Source organism: Entelurus aequoreus, linkage group LG27 (genome assembly GCF_033978785.1).
Source record: "Entelurus aequoreus isolate RoL-2023_Sb linkage group LG27, RoL_Eaeq_v1.1, whole genome shotgun sequence".
Classification (NCBI taxonomy): Eukaryota; Metazoa; Chordata; class Actinopteri; order Syngnathiformes; family Syngnathidae; genus Entelurus; species Entelurus aequoreus.
This window is the reverse complement of record NC_084757.1, coordinates 26,096,634-26,114,219: the sequence shown is the minus strand read 5'-3', so window position 1 is coordinate 26,114,219 and position 17,586 is coordinate 26,096,634. Positions and strand designations below refer to the sequence as shown.

General features: G+C 36.8%; 1 protein-coding gene and 1 long non-coding RNA gene across 4 annotated transcripts in view; one reads left to right on the top strand and one right to left on the bottom strand.

The window, feature by feature from the left end:
• Positions 1 to 14,250, top strand: part of slc44a5b (solute carrier family 44 member 5b) — a 69,775-nt gene extending 55,525 nt beyond the window's left edge. For 2 of the 3 annotated variants that reach the window (XM_062039415.1, XM_062039416.1), the window contains exons 15-23: positions 1,134 to 1,221; positions 1,296 to 1,546; positions 1,620 to 1,714; positions 7,929 to 8,032; positions 8,130 to 8,203; positions 9,807 to 9,877; positions 10,000 to 10,085; positions 11,897 to 11,981; positions 12,154 to 14,250. In XM_062039415.1, coding sequence (XP_061895399.1) covers positions 1,134 to 1,221; positions 1,296 to 1,546; positions 1,620 to 1,714; positions 7,929 to 8,032; positions 8,130 to 8,203; positions 9,807 to 9,877; positions 10,000 to 10,085; positions 11,897 to 11,981; positions 12,154 to 12,263 — 964 coding nt within the window. In that variant the 3' untranslated portion in view covers positions 12,264 to 14,250. The remainder of the gene's footprint in view (positions 1 to 1,133; positions 1,222 to 1,295; positions 1,547 to 1,619; positions 1,715 to 7,928; positions 8,033 to 8,129; positions 8,204 to 9,806; positions 9,878 to 9,999; positions 10,086 to 11,896; positions 11,982 to 12,153) is intronic. The other variant, XM_062039417.1, reaches the window with a different exon arrangement.
• On the bottom strand, positions 3,731 to 15,366 carry LOC133644716 (uncharacterized). Its single transcript, XR_009824820.1, has 4 exons — positions 14,977 to 15,366; positions 9,976 to 10,077; positions 9,736 to 9,886; positions 3,731 to 3,844 (listed from the first exon to the last, which is right to left on the bottom strand). It is a non-coding gene; the product is annotated as an uncharacterized LOC133644716 (long non-coding RNA).
• Between the last annotated feature and the right edge of the window lie 2,220 nt (positions 15,367 to 17,586).

The window sequence follows — 17,586 nt, the reverse complement described above, 5'->3', positions numbered from 1 at the left end:
TACAAACTCAGGGAGTACGTCTCAGGATACAGTAAGGCTTTAATGCAAAAATGAGAGTCGATAGTAATTTTTGCCTTATTTCTGTTACTGTGCACTAGCAAATTCTAAATTTGATAAGATACACTTTTAAAAATGATTTGTTGTGGTCACTTTAGTTACCTGCTACAAAACATTTTCAGTTTTATAAATCTATTGTCAAAGTATCGGAATGGAACTTTTAATCGGGTCGGGATCGGAGACCAAAAACTTTGTTTGAGACATAGAATAGAATGGACTTTATTGTCATTATATTTGCATATAACGAGATTAAGGACTCCAACTTAAGGTGCGGTAGTGGGAACAAATATGGGATAAAAATAAATGACACAAGAAGTAATAAAGATAATACTAAGAATTGAAATAAATAGACTACTATCCAATAAAAATAATAAGCAATCCTGTACAATATACAAAACAATATACAAAATACCGTATTTTTCGGAGTATAAATCGCTCCGGAGTATAAATCGCACCGGCCGAAAATGCATAATAAAGAAGGAAAAAAACATAAGTCGCACTGGAGTAAGTCGCATTTTTTGGGGATTTGATAAAACCCAACACCAAGAATAGTCATTTGAAAGGCCATTTAAAATAAATAAAGAATAGTGAACAACAGGCTGAATAAGTGTACGTTATATGAGGCATAAATAACCAACTGAGAACGTGCCTGATATGTTAACGTAACATATTATGGTAAGAGTCATTCAAATAACTATAACATATAGAACATGCTATAAGTTTACCAAACAATCTGTCACTCCTAATCGCTAAATCCCATGAAATCTTATACGTCTAGTCTCTTACGTGAATGAGCTAAATAATATTAATACGGTACTTTACAATATACAGAACAAGACAAACCGGAGTGATAACAATCAGTGTCGGATGTATTGCACTCAAATGGTAATATTGCACAGTTGGGTATTAGGGTAGGATATTGTATAGGGGTGAATTATTTATTATAAGTTAAGAGTTCAAGATGGTGACATCCCTAATAGCAAGCATTTTATCATTATTCACAAAAAAGCCAAACACAGTTATACATTCTCTGGGGTTTCTTCTTGGTGTATCCACCTTAATGTGTTTGCCTCCAGTATGCTAGCATCCTCCGGTATCCCTGTGTACAAGGTGACGTCTACAGATGACAAGTGCATTCATAACAACGCCATATGCATTCCACAGGTTAGACTCCCATTCATTCTCTGTTGCCGCAGTCCTCGATGACACTGACACTTTCCTCATTCCCGCCCTTCAAGACGTTCAGCACAACCAAAATCCCCACCGAGTGTCCCGGCTCACAGTGTTCGTTCGCCTTCTACAGCGACGAACGCTACATCGTTCTCTTCCACCTGTGTAATCTGTTTGCCTTCCTGTGGTTGGTCAACTTTACCATCGCGCTGGGCCAGTGCACGCTGGCCGGCGCCTTTGCATCCTATTACTGGGCCCTGAAGAAGCCTGAAGACATCCCCGCCTGCCCGCTCTTCTCGTCTTTCAGCAGAGCTATACGGTGAGTTGATGAAAGTGGGACCTAATATATAACTATAAAATGTTCATGGAAGTGTGCCTCCTCTGTGTTGCAGTTATCACACAGGCTCGCTGGCCTTTGGTGCTTTCATCCTCTCTGTGGTACAAATGATCCGCATTGTCCTCGAGTACCTGGACCACAAACTGAAACGTAAGATGGAACTTATTTTAGGCTCTGGTCACAATAAAGGTTCACTACTTTTGAGCCAGACCAAAAATGTAAAAAAGATGCTTGGTGGGCACTTTGGTGTGTTTCAATTAATTTTGCGCGATAAAGACGATGTGTGAAAATAAATGATGAGTTTGGCCGATGATAGAGCTTCAACTATTGTTATATCGTAATAATTCATGTTAATGGCACATTTTAGCTGTGTCCCTGCAAATTGACAGACTATAAAGTGCAAAGCCACTCCTAAATCAGCAATCCTTGCCTCCACGTCGACAAACTAGGTTTTTAATAGTATTTTTAAGTATCTGTCAGGCTTGGTCAAAAGATAGGACTCAGATGCAGAGTAGGGATTAATTCGTCAGGCTTTTATTTTTAAAGCTTCCTTTCACCTCCAGAGTCAGGGCAATTCAATATAGGCTATAACTAAACTAGTCGGCGAAAAAGGTTCTAAAAAAAGGAACAACCGAAAATCACTCCGAAAGGAGGAAAACACAAAAACAATAACAAACTATACTTTGCGCCGTATATTCTATGAAATTTATTATAAACAAAAAACAATGGCTATGAAACTTCTACACTGTCTCTAATCTAATAAAGGTTAACAAAAAATGTCACTCAAAAAATTGAGGAAAAGGAAGAACTGTAAGAAAAACTGAAAACTCACCACTTCGGCTGCAAAAAATAACACAAAATCACTCTGCTGAGGAGGAGAAAAAGACAACTCAAAATATCAACAAGGGAATTCAGGATCAAGGTATTCAAACCAAGACGAGGCAAGGCATGGACAGGAAGCTGGAGAGGCACGAATAAACGAGACAATCTGGCACAGAACAAAGGGAGGCGTGGGCTTATAAGAAAGACACATGAGGGTAATGGGGAACGGGTGGAAACAATCAAGGGGTCAGGGATGACATCAGACTGATGACACAAAAGGAAGGGCAAGTGACCTAAAACGAGAAGAGTTACTTTTTAAACTAAAACATGAAATTCACAAGACAGAAGAAACCAAGACAAGACATCCCTTACCGCGGTGTGACATTATCGTTATTACTGGAGGACGAGGAATAAACTATACATGCTACACTACACACCGTAGGAAAGTGTTTTTTAACCATAGGAGTAGGCCATAAAAAACATTTTTCTCAGCTGTGTGGGCCACATTGGTACTCAGTTATGATACACTGTTCCACCACTTGTGGCAGTAAAAGAAAGATCAAACAAACAGAAGTCTGGAGCTAAAGTCAGAATTTTCCTAATCACAAACATTATGGGGGCGAAGCTGTGTTTTAATTTGCATTTTAATTTTATTGACAGTTTATTTAAGAAACTAAACTATTATGTTTATTTTTAGCAAAACTTAATTGTGTGTAAATGAATTTTTAGTACTCGTTTTTCTAATAAAACTGACCTAAGCCTAAGGTTTATGTGATAAATATTATTTATTATTATTTAGTATGATTAAAATCAAGAGTACTACTATGGTCGTTCCTGTCGCATGTGACGAACTGCTTCCCGTTTTAAGCGTGTCTCTCTTCCAAAAATGACTCGTATGCCTCTTGAGAGACTCTGCAGCCATTGTTGATTGCTGCACGTCAGTTGGATCTTTCACTTGCAAGAGCCTCCCAGTTGACAACTTGAAGGAGAAATATTTCAGGTCCCTCTTGATTACGTCTTTAAAACATAGGCAGAGGTGTCCTTGTTTGCGCAGATAATTGGCTGGTTCGCCATACAATAACAGTTTGGGGAGGCGAGTGTCATTCATACGATGAATGTGCCCGGCCCATCTGAGATGGCGTTGGAGAATAATTGTGTACTGGTCACTGGAGCCTGTTTTCTGTAGTATGAGTGAGTTGGTGACATGGTCCTTCCAACAAACGCCCAGTATGGAACAAAGGCAGCAAAAGTGAAATGCATTGTGGCGATTCTGTGGTATGTTGTCCATGACTCAGATGCGTATAGTAGGGTACTAAGTACATGTGTGGTACACACGTACCTTGAGGAGCAAAGAAAGGTTCTTGTTGTGCCAGACACGCTTTCTCAATTTGCTGAAAATTGACGATGCCCTTCCAATGCGTATGTCAATTTCTGCATCAAGGTTGTTGGCGTTGGAGACTGTGGATCCCAAGAGTTAGATGACGAATTTAGTACCAACATTTGAGTAGGCCCCAGGCCCCTCTGTCGTAGAACGTCAAAAAGGTTACGAACCCCTGACATAAGAGCAGATATGCTAACCGCTAAGGTAACGCTCTTGAACGTAAACAAAGAGCTCTTGAGCGTAAACAAAGGTGAGCCGACAGATAGATTTATTCTATCTAAATGCCAAATATTGAAGTGCTAACACTAAGGAAGAGTAAGATGACAAATTCAGTATCACCATTTGAGTGGGCCCCAGGCCCCTCTTGTTGTAAAAAGTTGGGCCCCGAGGTCAAAAAGGTTAAGAATCCCTGACATAAGAGCAGACTAAGGTAAGCAAAGGTGGTAACCGCTAAGGTACAGCTGTTGAGCGTAATCAAAGGTGAGCCGACCGATATTTTTATTCTATCTCAAATGGCTTACCTCTTTGTGAGCTCTACCTGAGAAGCAACATGATTCCAATTTACTTATTGCAATCTTTCGAGACTTGGGGGTAAAAATTAACCTGTGTCACAATGGTCTAAACCTAGCTCTTGTTCCCTCTTAGTGTCTGCACAATCCAAGGCTTGGTATTCTGTCTCCTGTGTACGTGGCTGCACAAAGTGACAGATAGCTAAAGACTGGTCCTTGACGTTAAAGCGAATGATGACGTAGACAAAGTAATTTATAAGTTTACTGTTGGTCTTAAAGTTTACACGCCAGAAGACTCGTTATATTGTGAAACTGCAAGACATACAAAAGACTTGTTCTTATATTTATAAAATGTGTGATCAATGTTCACATTAAATCAAAATACACAGGAAAATTAGCAGTTATGGCATTATCTTATATATTGTAACAAGTATACTGTCAGTGAACTTGCACAAGCGTAATATATTGGATACACTTACAAACAAAGCTTCTTCAGGGCTCATGATGCAAAGCTTCAGAGGGAAATGTTTGTAGAGCACATTGTCTCACGCAAAATGGAAAAACAAGATGGCTGCTCTGACCTTCGACTCTTATCAGGTGACATTAGAAAATGGGGGCGTTTCTAACTGAAATGATAGGATAGAGCAGACATCAAAGGATCAAAAAGCGAAATGGCTAGTTGTCCCCAGATGATATGAATTTGGCAGATGATAGTGCTTCAAATACTGTTGCATTGTGATAATATATGTTAATTTTATGACACATTTTAGCTGTGTCTCCGCAAATTGACAGTGACAAGCAAACTACACTTCCTAAATGCAATGTAGAATTTTTGCTAGCATCTAATGTCCCAATCCTTGCCTCCATGGCGACAAATAAGGTATGTTTTTTAGTAGTATTAAGTCAGTGGTTCTTAACCTGGGTTAGATCGAACCCTAGGGGTTCGGTGAGTCGGCCTCGGGGGTTCGGCGGAGCCTCTGCCACGGAGGTAAAGACACATCCGACTTATCGTGTAACTAAAAACTTCTCCCTATCAGCGTATTATGGATACCCCCAAACAATGTTCCCTCTAATTTGCAGGTTGTTTGATTGATCGATTGAAACTTTTACTAGCAGATTGCAAAGGAAGAGAATACATTATATAAAACAGTACGGTTTACACAGTACAGTACATATTCCGTACAATTGACCACTAAATGGTAACACCCCAATAAGTTTTTCAACTTGTTTAAGTCGGTGGTGTAATTTGTTGTGAGTTCATGCACTGTGTTGGTTTTGTTCTTTGAACAAGGTGATGTTCATGCACGGTTCATCTTTGCACCAGTAAAAAAACGTTTTCTTGAATTGAAAAAACATTTTATTTTTCACTAAAGAAGGGTTTGGTGAATGCGCATATGAAACTGGTGGGGTTCGGTACTTCCAACAAGGTTAAGAACCACTGTATTAAGTATTGTTATTACTGGAGGATGAGTAATAGCTAAACATGCTTCACTACACAGCATAGGATAAGGTATGCTAACCGCTAAGGTAGAGATACAAATAATCGATACCAGGTGTAGTTTCAGTATATGGCCGATACTACAGTTACAGATCTTTTTTTCTTCTGTCATTATTGTGTGAATGCTCCATTTACACATTTGGTTTTCTACACCAAAATTCATGTATTTATTCTTCTTCTTCTTCTCCAGATTTTGGCGCGCTTTACCTTCCACATTTTTCACCCGGTTCAAACCGTTCCAACTTCAAACTGTTCAGCCTATTCGGGAATCGCGGGCTTTCCCTTGACGCATTCCAAAAATTTCCAGATTTCCCAGAATTCCATGTTTTCCGGGAAGTTTTTCCCATTCAAAATGAATTTGCCATTTTTCAAACTTCCACCAGTTCCACATTTTTCAACCAATTCAACATATTCCACTCATCCTGGACAATCAAACTATCATTTTTCCAAGTCCCCAAAAAATTTCAGGAATTCCCAGAAATCCCGTTTTTTCAAACCCTTTTTTGTGTCGACTAATCCTCCCACATTTTTCAACCCACTTCAACCGTTTTACCGTCAAAACTTTCCTCTTAATCAGGACAAAAAACGAAGTTGTTTTTTGAACTGGAAAAATTCCCGAAATTCCAGGAATTCCATAAAACCATTTTTCAATTTAAAATGTTACTACTTCCACATTTCTCGATTGATTTAAAAAAATTCCAACAACAACCATTTCAACTCATTCAAAACATTCACGTTTTTTAGCATTTTCCAAAAAAATCCTGCTTTTCCCAAAATTTCCAGGAAGTTCCAATTGAAATGAATTGGACATTTTTATTTCAAGAACCACAATTCCCACATTTTTCAACCTATTAAAACGATTCCAACATAAACACATTCCACTCATCCTCGACATTCAAACTAACACTTTCCCAAGTTCCAAACCAAATTCAGTTTTTTCTGGAAATTCAAACTCTTTAACATTCAAACCATTCCAACATTCAAACTATTCTTACATTCATACTACATTCTGTCAGCTTTCCAGTTCAACTTCAGCATTGGAGCATTCACACGCAATTCCTTCAGGAATTACTTCCTCTAGTTATTGATGTTATTGTTTATTGTTTACAAACCAATGAAATAATTAACCCCCCCCTGGGGGGGTTACCCACATATGCAGTCCTCTCCAAGGTTTCTCATAGTCATTCACACCAACGTCCCACTGGGGTGAGTTTTTCCTTGCCCGTATGTGGGCTCTGTACCGAGGATGTCGTTGTGGCTTGTGCAGCCCTTTGAGATACTTGTGATGTAGGGCTATATAAATAAACATTGATTGATGATTGATTGATGGATACAGTATGGATTTAAGGGCAAAAACTAAAGAATTTCAATCAAAGCCAATAATAGAAATTCCTTTTAAACATGTGATAACACAGCCATCCTATATTTTTGTCTGATTATAATTGTTATCAAAAATGTAATCATTGAATGATCTTTGAAATATATTTTTGTATCAGTATTGGTGTGACCAATACTGCCCCTGTAACTTTTTGGATCTATACCCAAATTTGTAGTATCGCCCAAAAATAATATAAAGTATCCAAACAGAAAAATAAGTGCCTGTTAAATCTTAACAGAAGTGTAGATAGAACCATGTTACAACAGAGAGTAACCAGCTATTAACAGTAATCGAGCAAGTATATAATAATAGTAATAGTTTTGCCAAACCAATACAACCAAAAATGTTACCACATACTGTACGTCAGCAGTCTAATTTGGAGCCTTTGTAACCCGTTTTAAAATGTTTGTATATACATTTTAGAATGTTTGTCTGTCTTGTGTTGGCCCTGCGATTAGGTGGCGACTTGTCCAGGGTGTACCCCGGTCTTCCTCCAGAATGCAAAAGGCAATATTGCCCTAATTTTTACTAAGTGTTCACACTGGTGTTTTCATCATGGGCTGTGTCAAATAAGTCGGTTATTTTTATATTTACAGTTCATGAAAAGCTTCTAAAATGTACTTGTAAGAAACTCTGAACCAGGGTTCACACTTGGTCATATTAACGACACTAGCGGAGCAAACGCACCACAGTTGACCTTGTTAACCCAACAAAAAGTGTAAAGGCCAGCTGAAAAACGCACTATTCCGTTGACTGGGTTGTTTTGTTTATCGCAGAGTCCCAAAATGCATATACTCGCTACGTGCTATGCTGCCTCAAATGCTGCTTCTGGTGCCTAGAACGTTTCATCAAGTTCATCAACAAGAATGCATACATCATGGTGAGTGTATTGATGTTTTAGTAATGGTACGAGTAGTATTAAGTAGCATTATTTTCCATTAGCATCCAAGCTTGTTCACATATGCCTTTTTCTACAGATAGCAATATATGGAAAGAACTTCTGCACGTCCTCCAAGAATGCTTTCTTCCTCTTGATGAGGAATATTATTAGGTAAGAAAAGGCCTTACCAGCGCTTGTCTGTTCTTGTATTTCTACCCTTCTTGAGACATCAACAAGGAAAAGTACCTTCCATATGAGGACCGGTGAACAAGTTAGGACATAAATCATGGTCCCAATACTGAAAACAATTGCATCTGATAGAGAATGTCTCATTTGCACCCCTGGTGGTGAAATCTATCAAAATTAGGGTGGTCCCGAAAAGGAGGGATTTCTCAAATTGGCTGTGTGTCGGTTTTAAAAGTGCTCCCCCTTTGGCCAACATATGTAATAACAAGTGTGTGTAAGAAATTGAAATGTGCCCCCTTTGGTCAAAATGTATTTAAAAAAAAATGTATGTATGTATATATTATATATATATATATATATTTATATACACAGTATATATATATAATGTGTATATTTATATATATGTGTGTATGTATGTATGTGTATATGTATATATGTGTGTATATATAAGACATACTGTAATGTACTGTAAATAATGAAGATTAAAAAACAATTACAAACAAAAAATTCAAAAAAATATATAGAGATATACTGTAATAACTTGAAGTAAATAATGAAGATTAAAAAGCAATTGTAAAACAAAAAATATGTCTTTTTCTCACAATGTGTTGACTTTTTTTTTTATAAAATTGGGAACAATTTCTCATATTGTTATTGCAATATTTTCTCGTAAAAGTACTACTTTTTAATGCAAAATGGTCACATTTGTCATATAAAATTCTGACTTTTATCAGAATATTGCCAATTTTTTTGTTGTTCTGGTAAAATACGGAAATGTTTTGAGTAAAATTATGACTTTTGTCTAAATTTTGTCAAGTAAAATTAAGATTATTATTACAACATTGCCACAATGTTAAAGTTTTCTTATAAAATGGTGACTTTTATCGAGTAAAATTACAACTCTTTTCATAAAATAGCCAAAATGTTCAGTTTTCCTTGTAAAAATTTGACTTGCGTTGAGTAAAATTACGACTTTTACCTGATCATACACATATTGATTGAACTGCTTAAAATGTTTTTAGGACCATCTCAGGCCGCTTTTTCACTTTTCTACAAGGAGTAAATGTTTGGCACAGAATTAGCAAATCTCACATGGCCACAGTGCATTTGTGCTAGTAGCATGTTGACACAAAGCAATGATTAACTAAAAAAATGTATATTTTAAAATTAAATACCATCAAAAAAAAGTTTAGGCTAACAGAAGATGCATCACTTGTTGCATCAACAACCTTTGTCATTTTGTATGAAAAAGTAGTAATAGTAGTTAGTATATATCTAGCAATGTCCACCACAGAGGACATTGCAAAAAACTGCATTTTTAATGTCTGCCTTGTGCTTTAAAAAACCTCATTTGTATTTTAAAAAGACAATACATTTCCAGGAAAATAAAACACTACTTAAATAATGAATCAAATAATAATATACAATATTTATTTAAGTGATAGTGGAATTGAGAATCACTTGCGGCAGCCATGTTTGTTTATTTTGCTTGGAAAAAACTCCAAATGTGATATTACCTATTTCTCCAGCAGCAGTGATAGTCGGCGAGTTGTTTCCATGCATCAGAAGTTTGTTTTTGTGCTTTCAGGGTGGCCGTCCTCGACAAGGTGACTGAATTCCTGTTGTTTCTGGGAAAACTGCTCATTGCAGGAAGTGTAGGTGAGTCCACTTCAGCAGAAAAAACAGCCAATTTACACACATTGTTATCAAATGACCTTTTATATATGGCTGGGATTTGTTTTAAGAAGATTACTAACCTGTTTTGATTGAATGTGCTCCAGGTATTCTTGCATTTTATTTCTTCACTCATAAATTAGCAGCCGTTGAAGATGGTCCGAAACTAAATTACTTCTGGATCCCTATGGTGGTAAGTAATGAAATGGTAGTATATGTTTTTAATAGAGGCGTTTATGTTTAGATAATAAAAACATAGTGTTTATTAAGAAAATATATAAAAATAGTGTTTATAAATATTTAAATGATAAAAAAACTATATTGAATAACACTGTCACTCAAGTTTTGGTGGGTTTTTTTGCATGCAAACACAAGTAAAAATAAAGTAGACATATTTTTTGAAAATAGAATAATTTCAAAAAGTACATTACTACAGTCATTTAAGTCTCAAAAGATTCCCATTTATTTTTGGCTTCCATCAAACCACAAAATAATTAAAATGTAATATAAATATTAAAACTGCGACAAAAAGAAAAACATGACCACTGTCACTCAAAATTTTAAATGATTCACAGCATTTTTCTTTGGTTCTTTTGAAGTAAAACACACAAAAAAGAAACAAAGTCAATATAAATATGTAACAAAAAAATAAAAGTACCATTTACAGCATTTGTGTATATAAGTACTAACATAATACAAGTATTTTAAAAAGCCCAAAAAAAGTTAAATAAATATACAGTGTACACAGCAAATACAAATTTAGTAACAAATATTAATAAAATGTAAACAATGTAAAAAAAGAGAGTTAAATAACACTCAGTCAAAAGCAAACAAACCACACCAAAATAATGCAATATTTAAGTGTTTAAAAAAGTGAAAAAATGTTTTAAAAAATGTACAGTGTACACAGTAAATATAAATGTAATTAAAATGTAAAAATAATAAAACTGCGACAAAATACATGAACACTCACAACTGAGCAGTCTGGTGGGTTCTTTGCAAGAAAACACAAAAATAAGTGAATAAAAATGTTTTAAAATGTAAGAAAAAAGGTTAAGTAGCACTACAGCAAGTGTGTATATACATACTAAAATAATACAATATAAGTGTTTAAAAAAAGCCAACATTTGTTTTAAATATACAGTATACACAACACATACAAATTTAGTTCAAATGTTAAAAAAAACAGAACAAAAATGTTAACAAATAAAAAACAATACACAAACACTGTCACATTCACGGCACTTTGGTGGGTTGTTTGCAGAAAAACACAAATAAGCACAAAAAGATAATACAAAAATATTTTGAAAAATTTACAAAAAAGGCAAAAACACAAAAAAATAATTAATAAATAACACTCAATACACAGCAAGCAAACTACAAGTTAAAAATTGTTTAAAGAAATATACAGTGTACACAGCAAATATAAATGTAATTAAAATGTTAAAAAAAATAAAACTGACAAAATACATAATGTCACATACAAAGCAATCTGGCGGGTTCTTTGCAAGAAAACACAAAAATAAGTGAATAAAAAATGTATCAACATTTTTTAAATAACAGTCAACAGCAAACAAACCACACTAAAATAATGCAATATTTAAGTGTTTAAAAAAAGTCACAATTTTTTAAACGAAATACACAGTGTACACAGCAAATGTAAAATAAAATTAAAACTGCAACCAAATACATGGAACACTGTCACATTCACAGCAGTCTGGTGGGTTCTTTGCAAGAAAACACAAAAATAAGTGAATAAAAATGTTTTTAAATGTAAGAAAAAAGGTTAAATAGCACTGTCAGTCGAAAGCAAAAACACAGTGCAATATAACAATTTTTAACTCTACTGTATAGTGCACGCATAACAGATACACATTTTATTCAATTGTAAAAAAAATAATTCGCTTTTTGTGCGCATAAAACACTTAAATAAAAAAATATATCAGGGGGTGAAAAAACACCAAATAATGAATCTTTTGATTGTGGCTTGCTGCTTTCTTCCAGACGGTGATCATTGGCGCCTTCTTGGTCGCACATGGCTTTTTTAACGTCTACTCCATGTGCGTGGACACCTTGTTCTTGTGCTTTTGTAAGTCCACCTCCTCTTTTCAAGTACTTGGCATGACATCAAGTTCAACACCAAGTCTTTTCTGTCTTCTCCGCATGTTTCCACCATTCCACTGCTGATTCAAACCTCTGCATCACTTTTCCCCACTTGTCTGCTTCTCTACTTGGCTTTCTTGCTGGACCCTGTACCTCAGGTGAAGACCTGGAGAGGAACGACGGGTCCTCCTCCAGGCCCTACTTCATGTCTCCCGGCCTGCGCAGGATCCTGCACAAAGGGGATTCCGGTGCCATATCTTCCTCGTGAGCTACGAGACTATTGAACTCCAAAAAAAAACTGATGACTCTTTGAAGTCGACTTTTCTTCATATCTGCTGTGCACAGCCTGGACGTGATGACATTTTCTCCCCCTCACTTTTCCCCCCTTTTCTGCATTCTTTGCCTTACTGAGGAGAGGACACGTGTCAAATCACAGGCTGCCCCCGATGCAGAGATGCATGGTACACACAGCCCCTATGTGGCGTGCGGCAATCACCTTAGTGACACTTTTTCTGTACAACCAACTTTTGTATGCACTTTCACTTCCACAAAAGGACCGTGGGGGACTTACGGTGGATTAAGGAGGGAAATAAAACAGCAGCTTTTTTATCAACCGAGTACAATTCAATTGAAAAATAAATTGTGTTGAGGAAATACATAAAATAAAAATGTACGATGGGATTTGTTGCATCACTATAAAAGAAAACATTGGACTTTAAAAATCCTTTAATGAATTCACGTTTAAAGTAACATTTTAACTGTCATACAGGTGTTAAAAAAAAAGTTAAAACTATGACAAAACATACGTGCTAGCTTTTCCAGATTTATTTTTCACTTGAATTTCATAAAAAATAAAAAAAAATGTTGATTTTAACCAAAAAAAAAAGTTGCTACTCTTAAGACTTATCTATCCACTAGGTCAGCATGATGACTTTGAAGGACTTGAGTGTTCATGCTTTCTTCTTAAAATACTCACTAATCCTCCCCCCCCCACACACAAAAAGGAAGTACCGTATGTTTCGGAGTATAAGTCGCACCTGCCGAAAATGCATAATAAAGAAGGGAAAAAAAACATAAGTCGCACTGGAGTATAAGTCGCATTTTTGGGGGAAATGTATTTGATAAAACCCAACACCAAGAATAGACATTTGAAAGGCAATTTAAAATAAAGAATAGTGAACAACAGGCTGAATAAGTGTACGTTATATGAGGCATAAATAACCAACTGAGAACGTGCCTGGTATGTTAACGTGACATATTATGGTAAGAGTCATTCAAATAACTATAACATATAGAACATGCTATACGTTTACCAAACAATCTGTCACTCCTAATCGCTAAATCCCATGAAATCTTATACGTCTAGTCTCTTACGTGAATGAGCTAAATAATATTTTACGGTAATGTGTTAATAATTTCACACATAAGTCACTCCTGAGTATAAGTCGCACCCCCGGCCAAACTATGAAAAAAACTTGCGACTTATAGTCCGAAAAATACGGTAATGTATTTTCCATTTTTTACATGAAATCCCTGCACTTCATGCCCAAATTAGATGTACTGAAAACCAGACTTTGTGTGAGGTCAAGACTGGAGACGGTGAGGTTTTTTTGGGCGGTAGTCGCGGGTTTATGTGCCTAGTTGTGTAAAAAAAAAAAAAAGTGTTTTAGAGCTAACATACTGGAAACGTTTTTCATAGTTTGTATAAAAAAAGGATGTCAAAGCCATTTTTGGTAATTTTTTTATGATTGGATGGTTGAGATGTTTTAATACCAAGTATGACCTACACATAGGTTACTCCGTCTTCTTTTGCATAGATGACTTTTTTTATCGATGAAATCTAAAGACAATGTGAGTTTACCTTTTTTTTGTTTTTTTAAATAAATTTGAAATGGCTTGACATTGTTTTATTTCAACAGTCTTTCTCCTCAGCTGCCTTAACAACGAAACGCTGCGACACAACTTCAAAAAGAAGAAGGGAAATTGGAAAAATAGCAGCACTAATGAATGCACTTTTGTTCTCTGGGATGGTGAAACAGCTTGGGGGGGGAACATGTGTGTTAAACATTTTTATCTAAAAGCCCTAAGATAGACACATGCTTTATAGTATTGTACAGGAGGGGTCTCACAACTTATTGGATTATTAGACTGTGTTCTCTTTATGTGATTGGCAACATTTTATTTTACTTTATTAGTGCTGTTTTATGGTCTTTTTATGGCATATATATATATATTATATATTTAAAGCAATTCGGGCCTCTGCATGATCTTTCCAACTTGGCTTAATATTACACACTTGTGTCGTACATTTATACAGGGGCCTGCTGGAGGTATCGGGAGCCTCAACAATGGCTTCATACAGGGAGCATAATTCCTTACAAGTGTTGTGCATTCTTACAGTTCGCATCCCGACACGATAAGGCATCTTTTAGGACCTTAACACTTGCCCAGCAACGCATCGGAATGATTGCCGTATTTATTTAAATCTTTCTGAGGCAATTGAGACCCATCTATTTTCCCCACCTCAATGCTATTATCCACAGGCGGGAACACAGGTAAATTGCCTTTGTGAAAAGGAATATGCTCTGTAGTAGATCAATTGTCATTTCGTGCAGCCCCTGTACAAATGCTGTGGTCCAGCCAGGAAGTAAGAGTGCCAAGCCTCACTGATGTAAGAATAACTATCATTTGGCAACACAGTGGCGGGCCGTGCGTTCCCCACCTAGGCCTTCAGTGATGTCCGACTTCAAAGATTACTTCTCGGAATACCATCATTTATGTCACCACATGACCATTGCTGGGGAAATACTATACAGAAACACATTTACGCACTACTGGACATTGAAGCACCTCAACTGTGTACAAAACTGGTTATTTTCAATTAAAACGCATCAGCAATTAAAACATATTTTATGTGGTACTGTCAAAATTTAAATAAAAAAAAAACTTTAAAATTTAAAAAATTAAATATTTGAACTCACAATTAGTAGGACCTATTCGATGCCGTATAAGCCAGTGGTACCCCTCGTCCAGCTGAGCTAGCTTCCGGGGTTGGCCGACATCGTCTCACAAGATGTACTTTCTCTTTAAATATCCTTCTTGAAAATGGCCTTGCAAATTCATATTGACACCTAATCCACGTTTTGTTCTCCTTCTCTGCTATCCCGGTCTGGCAACACTTTCTGCTTCCTGCTAAATTGAAACTTGGGAATGGATACTCAATTTTGGAATGACAAGTGTGTATCCAATCACAGTCTCGTTAACATCAGGCTACCTAGATAGGCTACTGTCAACAACTTGTGATCTGATTGGCTATCACAACTGTCTCTCAACTCTGTGTTCCGGTGAGTATCCAATCACAGGACGCGTAAATGTCACGTTCAACGTGAGGCCAGCTAGAAGGCCTTACTGACAACTCGTGATCTGATTGGCTATCGCAACTATCAACTGTATGTCCCCGATCACTTACAGTGCATAGACGCCCCCATTGTTGATTCTGATGGCCTCTGGCAGATTTGGTACAGCATGGCAACATAAGCTGGCTGAATTCTGATTGGATATAAAAACTAAAAACAACAGCACTGGAAAGAGCATAATATGACATGAAGAGAATATGGATACTTAAAAATATTTATGGAAAGTAAATAAACATAATTTTATCTTTAATGATCTGATTTCTGGTCACGTTAGGCCAGCAGAGAAGGCCTTGCTGGCCCTGACAGCACACACTGTGGCAACAGTACCTTACTAGATCAAATCAATCCACTATCTGAACAAAACTGAAGTGGTTAACAAATAGGTATTCTCCTTCATGTTGTACACATTCATACGGCGTATATATATATTCAGAAATAATTACTTTTTTATCATCACAACACAGCTCAATCTTCTTATTCCACATTGTAGCGAACCCCCCTGGGATCCTCCCCCGGACGACTTTAGTACTCAGGTCAGTTGTAGATTCTCCTGCACCATGAAAGTCACCATGTATAAAATTGAGTCTTTCCAGGTCTTGCGTAGCCAGGAACGTCTCTTGGAGGCACAGAATGGCACAACTGTCCCATCAATTTGTCCACCACAACTCAGCGTGATTTATCAGTTTCGCTGTGACCATTTATTTTTGGTCCAATATGGCTCAACGTTTTGGGTTGCCGACCTTTATTTCCCCTCACAAAGGACTAACGATGAATACAAAAGTAATGAAATTGTTTATTAAATAGTAGACAATGACATTTTTTAACATAAAGAAATTGATGTTTTTCTTACGTATCAGCAAAATGAGGGAATGACCTTTGCCATCGTTTCTATGCTCTTGTAGTTGCCGGGTTTGGCCACTTGAGGGCGTCATTCTTTCATGTGCCCGTGTTGATTGACGTCTCGCTGTAAATCATAGACAAACTACAAAACATTTTATATTTTATTATTTCTAAATATATATATTTTATTATATTGAAATACTATTTAACTTCACTATTAACTTGACTTACTATTTCTTTAAATTGACCACTTTCATTGTTTCAGCATGTGATATTTGTAGAGAAAAGCAGCTTTTGTAGGGATGTTCTAGTACTCTGGAGCTTTGTTGCAACTTTAAAATGGCTGCATAATCCTGACTTGACTTGACACCAATAACAGCGAATTCTACAAGACCCAAAACCAGTGAAGTTGGCACGTTGTGTAAATGGTAAAAAAAACTGCAAAGACAATATGTAATGTTCGAACTGAGAATTTTATTATTTTTTTGCAAATAATCATTAACTTAGAATTTAATGGCAGCAACACATTGCAAAAAAGTTGTCTCAGGGGCATTTTTACCACTGTGTTACATGGCCTTTCCTTTTAACAACACTCAATAAATGTTTGGGAACTGAGGAGACCAATTTTTGAAGCTTTTCAGGTGGAATTCTTTCCCATTCTTGCTTGATGTACAGCTTAAGTTGTTCAACAGTCCGGGGTCTCCTTCGTCGTATTTTAGGCTTCATATTGCGCCACACATTTTCAATGGGAGACAGGTCTGGACTACAGGCAGGCCAGTCTAGTACCTGCACTCTTTTACTATGAAGCCACGCTGTTGTAACATGTGGCTTGGCATTGTCTTGCTGAAATAAGCAGGGGCGTCCATGATACCGCTGCTTGGATGGCAACATATTTCCACATTCTCACACACATTCACACACTGATGGCGTTACCCATGTCTTGGGCACTAATACACCCCCATACCATCACAGATGCTGGCTTTGAATTTTGTGCCTATAAAAATCCGGGTGGTTCTTTTCCTCTTCGTTCCGGAGGACACGACGTCCACAGTTCCCCAAAACAATTTAAAATGTGGACTCGTCAGACCACAGAACACTTTTCCACTTTGTATCAGTCCATCTTAGATGAGCTCGGGCCTAGCGAAGCCGGCAGCGTTTCTGGGTGTTGTTGATAAATGGCTTTCGCTTTGCATAGTTGAGTTTTAACTTGCACTTACAGATGTAGCGACAAACTAGTTACTGCCAGTGGTTTTCTGAAGTGTTCCTGAGCCCATGTGGTGATATCTTTTACACACTGATGTCGCTTGTTGATGCAGTACCGTCTGAGGGATCGAT